General features: G+C 42.3%; 1 protein-coding gene across 1 annotated transcript in view; it reads right to left on the minus strand.

Annotated features, from left to right (window-relative positions):
• The window catches only part of SGPL1 (sphingosine-1-phosphate lyase 1), a 57,834-nt gene extending 40,518 nt beyond the window's left edge, over nucleotides 1-17,316 (minus strand). The window contains exon 1 of the mRNA XM_060241183.1: nucleotides 17,043-17,316. Within this exon, the coding sequence (XP_060097166.1) occupies nucleotides 17,043-17,045 (3 nt within the window). The 5' untranslated portion in view covers nucleotides 17,046-17,316. The remainder of the gene's footprint in view (nucleotides 1-17,042) is intronic.
• Nucleotides 17,317-17,934: the final 618 nt, after the last annotated feature.

The raw sequence follows: 17,934 nt of genomic DNA on the forward strand, positions 1-17,934 counted from the left end.
CTCATCTACCCCTACTCTAGTTCCAAACTAAACCATACTTAGAAGTAGACCCGGTTGTGCTCCAGGTGATGGCAGATACAGAAATAGTACAGACAGATATATCCCTGAACAGGAAGGAGGTTTGGGGCTTATGTTCTCCACTCTTCACAAATTAAATCCTAATTGCCTCTTTCTGGTTCAAGTGTCTGGCATGTTTATCTGGTCAAGTGTTTTTAAATGATATTTGGTTTTATTCACTCCCTTATGTTTTATAATATTATTTTAAACACATTAAAAACTGACTTCAGTGCAAGGACTGTGTCTTTGCGACTGACACCACAACTAGTCAATAAGTACCACACCCCGGTTCTAAACAGGAGGCAGGATAACTTCCTTCCCACCAATCTAGACTGGCTGACATGAGGGCCTACCAATCAGCACTGTACAAATCTGGCTTCTACGGAAATCCAGGAAAACAAGTCCTCTGAATCTAGAAGGTATAGTCTCGAAATGGTGACAAATATGCTTTCACAGTGAGCTCACTCATGGAGCTCCACAAGTCTGTATGCAGCCAATGAACCTTATATGTAGACGACTGAAGTGCAGAAGCAATTGAGACTCTTCTCAATTGGGCACATACATACTCCCCGGGTTTTCTTTTTTAAACACATACATACAAACACATAAACTTCCCAATGCAGATATTCTGTAACAGCCTCACATTGCCCAAACCTGTTGCCATGAATACAAAAAAACCACTGTGAATAAAGACTGCTCAACTTGTGTTGAATAGTGTACACTTAACATATGGTTTTTCCAAATAAAGTACTGTTGGCCTGTATTAAAACCGCTAAAGCTGTTTTTATAGCATGACTCAAAGAACAATCTCAAAGTTTAAGCTTATATCAAACAAAAAGCAAATTTCGGTACAATAATGAAGTTTCAACTTGAAACAAGCTAACAATAACATTACAATAATAATGTGATGAGCACCTAGGTTTCAATTCATTTTGTGAGTAATTTTCTTCAAAAGATGGTCAAACTAGGTGTTTTTAATACAGTTTCTTCCATGGAACCAATGGCTCAAAATGCCAAATTTATACAGGATATAAACCAGTCTCTGCATTCTCTTAATGAGGATGTTCACAGCAGGGGGCTTTGTAGTCAAACCAGTTGCCAGGCACACCAATTGCTCAAACATCTTACTCTCCAGATCTAGCACACTTCAAAATGGCTAGTAAGAAGACTTCCAAAGGTTAAACTATGGGATTCCTCAACAGTCAAAACAGCACATCAGTGATACACATATTGCTTAATTCCTGCGATAAACATTGAACCACTATCTAATAACCCAGATCATTAATTAACAAGCCGAGTACCTTTCCAAAATTGCTTAATTTCAGTTAAATTATTTTCATCAAGTCTTACTTTTTAGCACTACAATGACCCCACCAAAATTTAAAATCCACGCCCATGCATTACCTTGCTTTTGCCATTCTTAAAAATGGCTTTTTTCAGTGTTTCAGAAAAGAATAAAGGTTGTTCAGTGGTTTTTTTCCATAGAAACTTTGATTATGGCTGGACAGACATTTTCTACACATCTATCAAAATGAACTGTTGCTGCTTGCAAAAAACACAATAGCAACATTGTTTCTTCTGCATGGTTCCTTCTGTCAGCCACCTCTTGATCTTTATTTATTTGTTTGCTTATTTATTTGGTTTTTTTTTTACTGGCCACCCTTGCCTGCAAACAGGGCTCAGGAGATACACACACACAAATAACACACGATTTAAGTTAAAACCATGAAAACCCAGTCCAGATAAAAGCTGTTCCCATTACAGATGGCAAAAAAAGTTACGGTTCCTAACTTCCTGGGGTAGGTGGGAGAGAGTATGAGAATGCCAGACTGTACACTGCCCCGTGCTGTCCTCAACCAGATGCCTGGTGGAACATCTCTGCCTTACATGCCATGCAGAAAGGTAAAAAATACTGCAGGGCTCGGATGTTCCCTGAGCGCAATGCTCTTCCAGAGACATACTGCTTTTCCCAGTGTTATGTGGCTTACATTTTAGTTCATAGTTCATTCAAAAAATTAAATCAAACTAGTAGCAATTAAGTCCAAGATAGCAGCAATTTCTGATCTTAAGACCACAACTTTTTAGCCATCAATCCATACAGCGACAATAAATCATATGCACCAAACAAAAACTGACTGAAACATCCAAGATTTCACCTTATGCCTAAACCTTGAGAATGAGTCAATCAAACTTCAAAACAACATTTCACAGACATATCACAAGCACTGAGAAGACTGGTTACCATCTGAATCACTTCAGGTGTGGAGACACAAGCAGTTTGTTAACCCTTCAGAACTTTTACCCAAACATCTTCTACATAAACCAAGGTCCAGTAACACTATAGTCACCATGGGCAGTTAACTTTTTACTCAGGGAACCAACAGCAGAGCAACAAGATATGAGTTTACTGAATCAGGGTGGACTGGATTCACTGGATTCACATGCCCTGCTTATGCACCAAACTCACCAATATTCGATACTCTCCCTGACATCCACAGATACATACATGTGAAATGTTTCACTGTGGTTATTGCCAATACTACATATATATGAGTCAAGTCGATGCCATGTAACTGGCAATACCTGAACTTTAACTCCTTCACAGGTATACAAAGCACAACATTCACAAAATATCACTGGCATTCAGTGCAATCCTAAACAGAGCTATATCCTTCTACGTCCACACAAGCTTAGAAGGGTATAAATTCTGCTTATTTGTTTATTCGAGCATTTTAGGTGACTTTTTTTTCCCTCCAGAGGAACTCAAAGCAAGCTTACCAAAAAAAGAAAAGTGCCAGTTTACTAGAACAAGTATAAAACCAAAGGAAATTTGGGCTGAGCTGGCTCTGGCAAGCTGTGAAGGACTGCACTGTTCGACAATTCAACTGCAAGTCTACCCTTAGCATGAGGGTTAATTCATTTATTCCCAGAATATCATGGGAACTGCTTTTGTTAAACCTCATGTAGTTCTGCAGACTATATAATAAATATAATAAAAACTTTGGTGAATCAAACTGTTGCATGGTTTGATCCTAAACCAGCAGTGGCTCTAGCAGCAGTAGCATGGGATGCAACTACATCACAGGATTGCTTCCCATTGGCATTTACAGGAGCTGCACAGGATCAAACACACACCGGCTCCCTCACTGCTCTGAAAAGCTGCTGACCTGGACATTCATATTTTAACAGAACCATCTTCAGATGCATTTAGGCATACACAGGAATTACCTCACCAAACAGGATGCAAAGTTTGGGGATGAAATCACAGTTTTAGAAAGACAAGGCTTTGAAATGAGGAAGTATAACTAGCTTTTAGTTTCCCAAGCACACTGAGACATTACTGAAGTCTTCACACACACAATAATTTTACGTATCGTATTGTAGATATACTTTATTTTAAATGTATTCTGAAAGGCTTTAATGGTTGATGGTCACCACCTTGGGGACTCATTTGGGTGGAAAGGCATCATCACAGCAATCGTTTAAATAAAATAATAAATTACTACTCTAGCTAGCTGAGGCACAACTAAATTTTGATCACCACCAATATTATTCAGTAGCAATCTCCTATAAGGAAAATTCGCCTAACACACACACACACACCAAGCAGAACAGGACAGATTTGCTCTCACATGCAATGTTTGCATTGACCCCAGTCACTCTATGAGCCATGAATATCAAAACCAACAAGACAGTGAACACTGCTGAACTCAGCATAAATGGAATGCAAAAATCCAGGTAACAACAGAAAACAGGTTTCTTTCTCCTATCTGAGCAGCTGTTTGTAGGGCCTAGCCCATTTCCTTCCTTGATTATTTTGAGCATTTTCAGCTTTTTCTCCCAGAGAAAAATTTCAGAATCTCCTTGAAGATACTAAACTCTGGAAGAAGCACTGTGGTTGCAAAAAGAATGCATATAAGTATATGCACTCTGGGCTGGAAGAGGGGAACGATCAAAAGGTGCTCACAAGAATAGCCTCCATCTTCTCACCCACACGCTCAGGCCTCCTACAATCTCACTGTCCCTTCTAGGCTTTGCAGAAATTTTCTGCATGTTCAAACACTTTATTTAGATTAAGCTGACACTGTTCCATAGCTGCAGCAACTGCTAGGAAAGTAGGAACTTCTGAATGATCTTGTAGGCAGCAAAGGGGGTCACGATGAAGCAGATATTAGAAAGTATGGTCCAACTGAAAGGAAGAGAGCACATTTTGTAAATCAAGCAGCTTCAAAAAGCCTAATCCCCTTCCTAGTAATTTTACCAGGGTCACAGGAAAAAGAGGTAAGAAAACAGGTTTGTCTGCCTATGCAGCTTTACTTGTCGGTCTGAAGTAGTAGAACAAAACAGAAGTCGATTGCACCTTTAAGACCAACTTAGTTTTATTCAGAATGTAAGCTTTCGTGTGCATGCACACTTCTTCAGACAAGGAATGACTAAAGTTACAAGTGACCAGTCCAGGAAGCACTGCCCCCACCCCTAATCAATCATGTTTGCCATTAACTGCATGTGGCCAAATCTGCTTGCCTATGCAGTATCATGCTGTGATCACTATGGGATTCCCACTGGGATAGAAACAAATCACTGAGGGGGGAAAATCAAGAGGGAAATGGAACTAAAAGCAGCAGCAGATCAGACTGTAAGCAAGCATGAAACTAACATTTGTAGAAGCAGAGGGACTTTTTCAGGGACATTTCTCTGAGCTCGAGTCTTCATCCTAAAAATACATCTTTGTAGTTGAATTAAAAAGGAAAATCATCCTCCTAAATGATCATGGAGCTTAAGGATGCTCAAGAAAACAAAATAATGTACTAGGAAGTCAGGACTCTATTTTTTATTTAATTTTTTTTAGAAACAGTGAATAATTAAAGCTGCCTTACAATGAATCAAACCACTGGTCCATCAAATCAGTATGTGGGAGGTAAGTAGGTAAGAGCAGGGCTTGAATTCAGCAAGAGCTCAGAGAAGCATAGCTCCTGAACCTCCAGCCAGGATCTGCATGCAGTGGGGAATTCTCTCCCCGCTGCACACAGATCTTGGGGCATTATGCAAATGAGATATGCTACTGAGCTCCTGCACCTTTTCCCCTACAAAACAACTCCTGGGTAAGAGTGTAGTTAGGTTATTGTTAAAACTCTGTAGCATACTGTAAACATTCTGTTTTTCATTCTGTTCAAGTTTTCCTTTGTCAGCAATCAGGCAGTCTTCAGGACAGGATGTGATGTAATGCTACAGTGTGTGTGATGTAATGGTTACAAGTACTGAGCTGAAGAAACCTGCTGGTATGGGGCAGCATTGGCAACACCAGATTCTTTTCTTCTTTGGTGCCCCACTGACCAAGCCTGGCATCCAGGTAGCAAGTGAGATTAACTATTTGTTAACTGATAGCTCTCACTTTCCCCAAGTGATCTAGTTTAAGGTGTATGATCATGGTGTAAACAACCACCAAGCTATTCCCATCAAGATAAATATTGGGACTGAACTGGCTATCAATCAGCACAAGCTCAAGACACATCCAACCTAGGTGAAGATGCAATACAAGTTCAGCTGAGGCTGCTGCCTAGATATAAATGTATGTATCTATGGGTACTAATATAAATAAATGGAAATACACTTTGTGCTGAATATCCTTGTGAATACAAAGGGGGGAATCACATGAAATATTGGCGTATAAGGACAGAACACAATTTGGAAAATTAATTAGTCCATTTGGAAGAATAAAGAGAATTCAAGATGCAGAAGTAAAAGCAACACTAAAATAATCTATACAAATACTAATTTCAGAGCTGCTTTTACAATGGAAAGATGTGGTCATTTTAGCAGTAAATATTAACAGCCATCTTTTTTTGCTTGTTTTGACTATAAAGGTGAGTCACCACCTTTTACTCTGACACTGCAGAGTTCTTCCTTATCTTAACCAACCATTTAAAATAGTAAGCTCTTATGCCTTGTTAAAGTAGTAATAATCTTTAATGGGATGAGATTAATCTTAACAGCCACGCTATCATGAATGGCTGCAACAGGCCACAGGGTGTTTTGCACCACACAATGCAGAAAATTTCACCCCAAAACAATGATGGGGGGGCAAGGGGAGAACATTGTAAGGGATATTTTTATTGAGCATATGCAGAACCTTGTTTGAACTAGGGAAGTGAAGAAGTCCAATTTCCCTCTCCCCTCTGAAAAGATATGTCAAGCCTTTGTGAAAATGAATGAGAAACTCTGGGTCCCACACAGGATCAGTCCAGATAAGGTTTTGCACATGTAAATAAGAACCAAAACAGTGGACTGTGCGGAATGCTCATGAAACCTTATGGACATTCTCAAGACCTTTGTTTCCTCCCTCCCTATCATTAAAGGGTAGAGAACTTCTAGAACTGCTGCAGCCACTGAAAAAAGGTTCCTTTCTCCTAGTTCATTCTTGTTTCTACTAGATTTAATGAAGAATGAGGATCAAGGAACATGTTATGCATTAAGCTGAATCAAGAGCATTAATGGAATCAAATGCAACTTGTCCCAGATTTTTTATTCAAGTTGGCTGGGCCTCAATTTATGCTGCAAGTACATCATCATCACTGTTTTAATGCTATAACGATTACTCCAACAGCTAATTTTGTTAGATGGTCAGCCATGTTGATACTTTGTACGGGATTTCCAAACAATGAAAAATCTTTAATGAATAAATTACTTGCTGCACTGAAAATATGAAGCATCATTATTAGAATTCAGCACAGTGAGACAAAAATAATAAATATTATTAGAGCACGGCAAATAATCTCTGCTACTGTGTCACTGTGAGCTCCATCACACCAAGGTGCCAAAACGCAGTTAATTAATTCTACAGTATGAATTCTACTATCTTGCTCAAGAAGTATGTGCCAAAACATACAAATAAGGAGATCCTGATGCAAATTCCATACAACTTAAAAACACACACACTCTCTCCATAAGTGTAATTTTTGCTATTTTGAAATAATTCACTCTGCACATGTGCCGTCACAATCTATTATGATGTCACAAATTATGAAAAACAAAAAGATACCACTGAAAACAGAAACCATGCACTAGACCTTTAATCCTGGTTCAGCCCTGTCCCCAAAATGGTTTTCTACACTAGAATCACAGAATCATAAACTCATAGACTTGGTTTTTATGATTCCATTATTCAAGTGTAGAATGTCAGTTTGGGGACAGAGCTGAACCAGGATTAAAAGTCTAGCGCGGAATTGGCCCATATGTAGAATGCCGCCTCCTCCCTTCATAAGGTCTAGCATCACTTCCCGCCATTGCCTTGTAGTATTACACAAGGGAGCAGAATTATGGGGAAATGACTGTCAGCTGATTCTAGGCTGAGTTTCTGCTTCCTTCTCATTGCAGGTAATTAAACACTCTGGTATAACCAGAAGCTCTTTCAGCAAGGGAGGGGAACTGGAGGAAGCTGACTGCCAGTTGATGAGTGGTACCTCACAGGTTAAATGAAAGCCTCTAATTGTTATCTTTAATAGGAGATAAAAACTGAGTCAGACCTTCTCTCTCTGAAGGAGAACTGCTTTGGGTATATAATTTTACAGGTTAGCTGTATATTTTTATTTATGTTAATCATGTGAAATGTTGTTAGCCGCCCTGAGCCGCCTAGACGGGGAGGGCGGGATATAAATAAAATCTATTATATTATTATTATTATTTTCTAACTTGTGGGAGTTTCAGAGTAATATATATAAATTTTGTTTTAAGTTCCATGTTTTCATCCATATGTAGCCTAATGCTCTTTTACTGTACCAGAATAATATATGAAACATGTCATAGATTTATTATTCTGGATACATTTATGCACTTTTCACATGGTCAGTGTTTAAAGTCTTTTCACAAAGTTTCTTAATTCTAATTTTTAACAGTAATCTATTTTTTTTAATTTACATTCCTGTAAACCTTGTAAATATGCAAAATGCCTATGGGCTGTATAACTAAATCAAATATTTTTTCTTCCTATTATACCATTGCTGTCTTCTTTTTTCCCAGCCTAGGCATGGCCAGAGGCATGAGTCTTTTGGTGCAAGTCAAAGGGGTCCTTCAAGTCCCATGGCTTGCAACCTTCAGCCTTGAGGGACTGTCCCATTAGATCCCAGATTAGGTAGCCATAAAAGTTTGAGTGAGCAAGTCCTAGTACTGGCCAACAGATTGTCACGGCTGGGGCCGGGTCAGGCAAAGTCCAGAGGCAGTCCGAGGTCTGTAGCCAGCAAGCAGGAGTGTCCAAGGTGCCAAATCCAAATCGCTGTGCAAGTATTGCAGGTCCGAGGTCCAGAAGTCGAGGTCAGGGAGTCCAGAAGTCAAAGGCCAAAGTCAGGGAGTCAGGAACCAAAGTCAAGCCGGAGTGGATGCTAGAACGTCAGGGAAATGACTAGTTGCTTCCACAAAGCCTCCTCCCAAAGCCCACAGCTATATAGCCCTCTGCTGGCTGTTGCCCATTTGGGCTAATTGCTGGCTCTGGGAGGCAGCCAGGATCCTGTTACAACTCAAGCATCCTTGCTCTTAGGAGGGCCAGAATCCTCTCAAAACTCAGGACTCAGGGAGCGTCTTGCTTGTGAGCGTGCCGCCCTCCTCCGATCCCTGAGGTCCTGACGGAGGCGGTCACGCACACGAGCCACCCGAGAGGGCGAGGCAGGGGGGCTGGGATCTTCTTCAGCAGGAGGCAGGGGTACAGTTTCCTCGGCAGACTCGTCTTCCTCTGCAGGGTCCCCAGCACCCATGACACAGATCCCAGCCCAGCACAGAATGTTTAGAGTAACTTTTCTTTCGGTTTTATTTGCATTCCATTTTGCTCATTTCAACTGTGCCAGTATTTTTGGTAAGATGCTTTGGATCTCCACTGGGAGAAAAAGTAGGACAAGAAATACCCTAATAAATAAATCTCAGTGTTTTCCTTCTTCACAGCACTGCTAGGTTGTAACAAGAGAATCTAGTTCTGCCATCATATACATAATACCATGGGAATCAGGCACCGCACCAGCCTTTCCTCACTGTTTACAGTCTTTCTTATTCAATTAACTGAGTGCCAGTATGTTCAGTAGGTAAGTATTTGAGAGTTAGAAGAAAGATACACTGGGCAGGTTTACAGCAAACTGAACTGGATCTTTTATATCTGGCGACCTGATATCCATTAAAAGAAATGGGACTAGAACACAGTGTGATCACATTACTTGATGAGGAATGAAAGAACGTTATCCCATTGCATTACTCCGGGTAATCTACCTCAAGAGCCACTATGTAATGCATGCTTGACTCCACCGATTTTCAAGATCCGCAGCACAGTTCATGGACCCTGATTGTGAGTGCTGCGGATGTAGGCAACAGGCCCCCAAGGTCCATTTCCACACATGGAAGTTTCAGAACTGGCTGATTAATTCTCAAGGCAGTCAGACGTACGACCATTCACTGCTTCTTGATCTGGGTTACCACTCTAGATCAGTTCACAGTACTGAACTGGCAGCACAAGGCACAGCATGCAGGATTTCCCTGTCCAGGGCTAGGCTTCAGACTAAGCAAGCCTCCCTTTGCTGTCTTCCTTCCTGACAGTATATCATGGTCTCTCTGTACACTTTTGCCCCAACCCCTCTTCTTCCTTGGCCCTCCACTCTTCAACCCTATATCTTTATCACTACATCCTCCATCACTTCAGAGACACTGTAACTGGTTGACAGATCGCACCCAAAGAGTGCTTGTGAACAGTCCTTCATCCTCTTGGAGAGGAGTGACAACTGGAGTGCCTCAAGGATCTGTCCTGGGACCTGTTTTGTTCAACATCTTTATAAATGATTTGGATGAAGGAATAGAGGGAATGCTTATTAAATTTGCCGATGATACTAAATTGGGAGGGGTTGCAAATACAGTAGAAGACAGAAACAGGATGACCTTGACAGGCTGGAAAACTGGGCTAAAATGTTTCTTGTGTTTTTATGTTAATGTCAAACCATGGGTGGCCAAACTTGCTAAACTTAAGCGCCACATAGAATAAATGTCAGATGTTTGAGAGCCACAAGGAAGGAAAGAAAATGGGGGGAAGGAGAGGTAGAAAGAAAGCAACTTTACCTTTACCTTCCAACCCTATGATTTTCTCCCTCCCGCATAACACTAAAACTCAGGGGCATCCAGTGAAGTTGTTGAGAAAGACAAAAGGAAATACTCATTTATTAACTGAATAATGAAACTGTGGAACTCACTGCCAGAGGATGTAGTGATAGCCACAAATACAGATAGCTTTAAAATTAAGGAAGATTAATGGAGAATTAATTTCTCCACCAGGTTTATGCTGAGGTCAGTAATGTTGGGGGGTTTTGCACTTCATCCACGTGCAGAACACCACCCAAGACTCAAAGACCTTGCTTCTACTGGTTTATTAGAATTATGACTGATTAGCTGGTTTTAAATGTATTTATTTATTTGTTTTAACTGAATTGTATTTAAATATGTTGTCCACCCTGAGCCCCCCCAGGGGAGGAAGGTTTAGAAATTTAATAAATATTTAGGATTAATTAATGGAGACTGATAAAGGATAGATTCATCAACTGCTATTAGCCACAGTGACTTCATGAAACCTCCCTACCCAGAGGCAGCAAACTTTTTAATACCAGTGATAGAAGGTGGCACCAGGGGAAGCCTTGCCATTATTCCGTTTGCGCCTGGGTGACACAGGATGCTGGGCTAGATGGTCTGATCCAGCAAGAGTTTTCTTATGGTCTTACTTCAATTCTACTCTCTTGGTCCCACTTCCTTGAGCCTCCTTGATTCTTGACCACTCTCTCTAGCACTCCTCTCTTCCCCCCTCCTCCACAGTTTATATCTCCTTCTCATCTTTAGCATGACGTATGAAGCGTCTCCAGAGCCCCCTGTGTTTTTAGCCCCTTCTTGCACCAATTCCGTACCTCTCTTCATTTTCCTCAAGCTGCCTACTTGGCATAGACTTCCTTTAGATTTTTCTTTTTCAGCTGATTGTCTTCTTGTCTTCTTGGAATTATTTCTTTCAAAATTCTTGTCTTCTTGGAATTCTTTCTTTCTTTCAGACTCATTTCTTTTGGGCTTTCTGATCTTTAACTTTCCTACATCAAAGCATCTTATTCCAGTCCACAGTCATAACTTTGTTCAAAGTTTAATCCCAACTAAAATGACAATGCAGCATAGAGGATTCCATATTCTCTTAACAATCTCTCTTAAAGCTGCATCTTCATTTTCTTGCACTGCCATCTCAGCCCTCATTAATACCAAACTCAACTCCAACAATTACTTGTAAGGGGGGGTGTTATGCTGTCAAAATAAAGTCACATTATTAAACATCATAAATGACTGTGCACTGGACCAGCTGGTCACAGAGCCAACCAGAAGGATAATGATCTTGAACTTGGTGATGCCTGGAACACAGTACAAGATATCACTGTTGTTGCACCAGTAAGGAACAGTAACCACAATGCTTAAGTTTCACATTCATATCAATGGAATTGGAAAGTTACCCTTAAGCCTAAAATATTAACATTTGATTTCAAAAGTGGAAACTTTACAAAAGTGTGCAGAACACTTAAAAGGAGGCTGAAATGGAAACACAAGAGTCTCCAATGATTAGAGGATGCTGGAAAGCGATTTACAACCACACTAATTGAAGTCCAAACAGAATGCATCCCCCCAGGTTAGGAAAGGTACTACCAAGCCTAAAAGGATACCTGTGTGGTTAACAAGGAAGCCATCAAGGGCAAAAGGGCTTCTTTTAAAAAATGGAAAGTCTTCCTCAACAAAGTGAACAGAAGGGACAAGTGAGACTGACAAAAGTGTAAATTAATAATTACACAAGAGGGGGAAAAAGAGAAATGGAGAAGACTGTTAAATGTTTAAGTAAACAATGAGCATTTCTTTAGCTATATCCAAACCAGGCCACCACTCAGAGAGGCAGCTGGCCTCTTAGATGACCAAAAATAAAAGGATCACTGAAGGAAGATGGGTAGGCCAGGCTAGCCCAGTCGCATCACAGCCCAGCAGCCACCCAAGCAAAGAGGCTATTTTCAGGAATGGAGTCTGAAGAACTGACTCAAACTGAGGTGATGAGAGATGAAGGTCTAAATATATTGGGAAAATTTAAAAAAACCAAAAAAAATGTGCTCCTGAGCTCCTGAACCTTTTCTACAAAACAACCCCTGAATGTGTGTGGGTATGTATGTAAACTTTGACGGGAATTTAAACATTTCAGTTTCTTCTTCAAACCTGAGGAGTGCCCCAAGTTTGAAGAATGGTCTGTTTAGCCTCCACATGGCTCCAATCCACAGATTTAACTATCCACAGATGCAGGCCATGGGCAAAGAGAACATCTTCTCTCTCTTCCAAAATACCCAAACTCAGCGAAGCTAATGGACAGCAATCTCAGGACAGACAAAAAGAAACACAGCAAGTAATTAAAATGAGGGATTTGCTGCCAGAGGATGTAGTGAGGAAGGAAGGAAAAGGGAAGGGAGAGGTGGAAAGAAAGCAACTTTACCTTTAAATGTATTCTCCACGCTGCTGGCTGGCTTGGAGAAATGATTTAAAGAGACAAATGCCTTCTCCAAGATGGCTGAAGGGAGGGGGGGGCACTTTGAGAGCCACACAATATGTGTGAAAGAGCCACATGTGGCTCCCAAGCCACAGTTTGGCCACTGCTGTGTCAAACAAAAGGTATTAAACATTATTACATTCAATATTTCTGGTGCAGCAAATTAAGAACATATTAACTAAAAATATGGCATGTCTGACAGAGACTAAGCAGTTTTAGGTGCAAATCCTGCAGTGGAGACCATGTTCAAAGCTATTCTTTTCACAGTCCCTTAACTTTAATCCCCTGGGACTATGGCCAACTTCTCAGTAAATCTCTCTGTCTTTCTGTATGTATTACATTACTTTAAAACGCAGATGTTGGCTCAAATGAAGATATTAATGTTATCCCACATTTCTTCCAAGGAGCTCAGAGAGGTATACATCATTCTCCCTTTCTCTATTTTGTCCTCCAAACAAGCCCATGAGTCAGTTCAGGCTAAGAGAAGGAGACTGGCTCAGTGATTGAGCCACTCACAGCACTCTGGAGGTGTGACGTCAAGCCTTCCCAGTTCTAGTTCAATATTCTAACTAATACACCAAACTGGTTTTCTCCAGAAAAAAAATCCCATACATAGAAAATTACAATGTTATGGATGATGCTAAGCTAGAACCTTTCTCCCTGAACTACTAATTTTATATTGGAAATTGAATGTTTATTTGGGGGCGGGGTTTACATTTAGTCATGTCAGTTCCCTAAGAGGTACAGGTGAGACACAGGCTTCTTACTTAGTGCCTCAGGAGATAGGTTTCATACACAGCTACATTCTTGCTCCATTTCAGCATACCCTAAGTGACCTTACTGTATTACTCCCCTACTGCAGGAAAATTCCTTCAGTTAGACTGGTGAGACTAGTTGAGTCTTAAGTTAAAGATGGTTGCAAACCTATAATTAAAAATGAAAAGAAAACACATGGCATGCAGACAGAAAAACTGAAGCCCAAGTATTGTGTGTGTACTCTTTGGCTTGAGATGCATGCCTAGATGTGCCTGAATAGATTGAGACACTCTACAAATAAACAGCAAATTACAGAATTTGAAGGGAGACAGTTTGAAAATGAAAACCCACACAGAAGATCTGCTGTATATGTATATTAATACTGTCTAGGAATGAAGAGAACTGCAAATGAGGATGAGAGAGTAGATCTCATACATTTATGTTTCAATTGTCCATGGGGAGGATCCCTTTAAAAAACAGTACAGATACAGAAACTTAATTTAATTCCAACTAATGATAGCTCTGATGGCCACTTTAAAGGACATCTTGTGAGCTACTTACCATCTGGAATGTTCGTTATCTAATACTGAACACAGTGCTGTTGTGGGTTGCCCAAATATGAAAGCAGGTTTCTGTGTATACAGATGATACACATCTGGTTTCTGTTGGTCTTAAAGGTGCCACTGAACTCAAAATTTGTTCTAATGCTTGGGATGGATATATCATTTGATGTGCATCTCACAGAAACCAGTAATTGCACATAAATGACTGGAGCAGAATTAATGTCTGTACTCTCAACATTTAGGGCTCATTTGTGGCTCATTCTAAACAATGGGATATATCACTTAAAGAAAAGAGGTAAAGGTAGTCCCCTGTGCAAGCACCAGTCATTTCTGACTCTGGGGTGACGTCGTATGACAACATTTTCACGGCAGACTTTCTACGGGGTGGTTTGTCATTGCCTTCCCCAGTCATCTACACTTTCCCCCCAGCAAGCTGGTTGCTAATTTTACCGACCTCGGAAGGATGGAAGGCTGAGTCAACCTCGAGCTGGCTACCTGAACCCAGCTGCCATCGGGATCAAACTCAGGTCGTGAGCAGAGCTTAGGACTGCAGTACTACAGCTTTACCACTCTGTGCCACAGGGCTCTTTCACTTAAAGAAAAAAAACCCACAATTTGAAACATGCACTTTCTGAAAGCAGCAATGATGATGAAAATGGGTTTTATACTAGGAGGAAACAACTAAAAGCAGTGGCGCCCCAACCAGAACATTCTATTCAGCATGCAGGGGCAGTTCTCCACCCAGCCAACCAAAAGTAGGTGCCCGAAGCACCGGTAGCGCTCCCGAAGTCAATAACATGAGAAAATATAATAGACATGGTTTATGCTCATCACTGCTTAGTGAAGAATTAAGAGAGCCAGCTTGATGTAGTGGTGAAGAGTGGCAGATTCTTATCTGGAGAACCGGGTTTGAATCCCCACTCCTCCTCTCCATAAAGCCAGATGGCTAACCTTAGGCCAGTCACAGATCGGTCAGAACTCTCTCCGTTCTACCTACCTCACAGGGTGTCTGTTGTGGGAAGAGGAAGGAAAGACGATTGTAAGCTGCTCCAAGACTCCTTTGGGTAGTGAAGGGTGGGCTATAGAACCAACTCTTGTTCTTCTACTGTTTCTGGCCACCAGCTGGGTTTGACATGAGCTCCACTGGCATTATTACTAGGGCTTGGCTTGCACCCAAGTACAACCACTGGCATCATTACAAAGACTTGGCTTGCACAAATGTGCAACCTTTGTCTTCTCATTTCTTTTGTTTTTCTAAGTACACTAGCATCTTCACAGGTAGACTCCACACTCAGCCCAAAAAAGCCTGCCCATCCACAGTTTATATAATGGACAAGCAAAGTTTGAATACAGTGAAGTGACTCCACACTAGTAGTTTTTTCCCCCGATATTACACCTCCCCTTAACCACACTTTCCTGCACATTAAAAAATCACCCTGCATTTAAACAGTGGGAGCAGGTTTACAGAAAAGCAAACTGCTCATTTCACACACAGACCCACACTCATGCCATATTTGAAACAATTCTGAAGATAGTTTCACACATTGACCATTTTTCTACATGGATGTCACCTATACATACACCATCACATGCGACAAATTAACATGTCCATACTGAAGGTGAAAAGGTAGAGTGAAGCCATGACTGTGAGCGCAAAAACACAGGAACTTCAGATTGTTGCCCACAATAAGTCTGGCCGATCTTTGTTTTCTGTAGTAGCGCTCACAGCTGATCCCCCCCCCCCAAGTAAACACATGAACAAACAGCACTCTGCATCAGTTTCTGCAATCCTGACTATGCTCACACAGCTCCAACAGGAGGAATCACTACTCCATTTTCAGCTTGGTTTCTCCTTGCCATCTACTCCCAAGTACACATATTTAAAGAGAGCAACAATATGTTTTGCAATGTTTCTACACTGGACAAAACAGGCACATGTAGTAGTTTCTGCAACAGCTTTCTTTCTGGAACCACTAAAATCACAGGAATTGCTGAAGAATGTACTTGTGTGATACTGCACAGAGAAACACTGCTCCATGCAACCACACACCTAAGAATAGTGTACAAGGAGAAAAACAGACCACAATGAACCTGCCCTTAGTTTCTCCAAGTGCCAAAACAATTCCTCAATCAGCTTCTTCTATGGAATCACTGGCAGAGCTTTTAGAAAGCAATTTATTGGGGTTAAGCCCAGATACTCCCCTGAAGCTCTCTATAAAGAGCTATATTAAAGGATTAAGCTTTGAAAGATGCTTTGATCAGGACACGAGCTTCTTCCTGCTCTACCTCCTTTGCTTCCTTGTTTAGAAATAAAAGGGGGGGGGGGGGAGTCATCTCATTTCAGTCCCCATAAGTGACTTATGCCTACAATTGACAGAATTGAGTCAGTTTCATCATTTCCTAGAGACTTTCTCTTTTCTTTCTTTTTACTGTTGGCCAAGAAAGGGGATTCACAGAAGGACAAAAAAAATGATAAGTGACTAGAGAACCAACACAGCAAAGCACAAAGGCACAGGGGCAAAGGGGATATAAAGAAAATGCATTTTAGCCCTGGGTAGCCCCTCCTGAGGGAGTCACTCGACCCCTGAAGTAGAGAGGCAGAGAAACTGAGGCAAGTCGGGATCGGATCCTGAGGCAGAGTGAAGGAAGCCAAGAATGTTTCCTCAACCCACAGCGAGTAAACAGAAGCGCTGAATATACTAGATATGTAGAGGGAGATCCCTATCGCCGCCCTCCCTCTTGCCCTCTCGACCTCAGATCGTTCTGGAAAGATCTGTGACTTGCACTGAACTTGCCCTCTCCGATGGGCGGTTCAGGGGGGAAAGGAGGGAGGGCCGGAGACCCCGCGTTGTCGTTCCCTCTGCGCCGGATTCGTGCGCCGACGCCACAGGGCAGCGTGCGAAGATGGCTCTGCCTCGCCTGTGGAGCAAGTGGCGGCGGCGGGGTGGGGGACAGAAGGGAGACGCCTAGAAGAGGGGGAGTCCAAATAATAAGAAGAAGACGGCTAATAGGAACCACTGCAGGAAGGGATGGCGCCCATCCACCTCCTCCGCTGCTCCCCGCCCGCATCGCCAAGAGGGGCTGCCCAGGAGGGAGCTCACCATGACTCTCTGCCGCGTCGCTCAGCTCCGACCGGGCGCGGGGGACGGTGCTCCTCTTCTCCGTCCCCGACTCGGCGGCCTTGCGTCTTCTGGGCGGCGGGAGGAGAGGAGCGAGGAGGCGGCCCCCGTCTTGTGCTCGCGAGTGGCTACGGAGAAAGAGGCCGGGCGAGAGCCGCGCCGCCCCCTCGCTCAGTCTCCGCGGCCCTGCTGAGATTGGAAACAAAAACGCCTCCGCCCGAAGCCGGTCCGGAAACAGGCCCAGGCGCCCTGCTTTCGATTTCGCCCCAGTCCCCCGCAGAGCTTCTCTCCCGCCAGCCTGCAGCCACAGCGCCCTCTGCCGACGCCCGCTGGGCCGTGTCAGTTCCGCGACTGTTGAATGTTTTTGTCTCTTGAATGTTTGCCCTGTTGTGCAGATGAAGAGCTGGTCCTTTTGTACCCTCCTTTTTCCTACTTTGAAGAGTCTCTGCGTAATATTCTTATAGACAGACGAAGAGCCGCTGCCAGTCTAAGTAGACAATACTGACTTTGATGGACGGAGGGTCTGATTCAGTATAAGGCAGCTTCATATGTTCGATAGATAGACAGACAGACATCTCTTTACAGATTATCCCAATCCAATATCTCTGCAACAAAGCAAAATCCTAGAATTGCCAGGTCTGTGTTGGAAAATACCAGGAAACGTTGGGGGTGGATCCAGGAGAGGGCAAGGGGACTCAACATGGTACAGTGTCATAGACTAGAGTCCACCCTACAAAGCAGCCACTTTCTCCAAGGAAGCTGATGTCTGCCAGCTGGAGAGAAGCTGTAAAAGCAGGAGGCCTCCAGGCCCCACCTGGAGGCTGGCAACCCTACAATACAATCTCATTACTGAAACTGTACTGCCATCTTGGAC

The sequence above is a fragment of the Heteronotia binoei genome, chromosome 6 (assembly GCF_032191835.1).
Source record: "Heteronotia binoei isolate CCM8104 ecotype False Entrance Well chromosome 6, APGP_CSIRO_Hbin_v1, whole genome shotgun sequence".
NCBI lineage: Eukaryota > Metazoa > Chordata > Lepidosauria > Squamata > Gekkonidae > Heteronotia > Heteronotia binoei.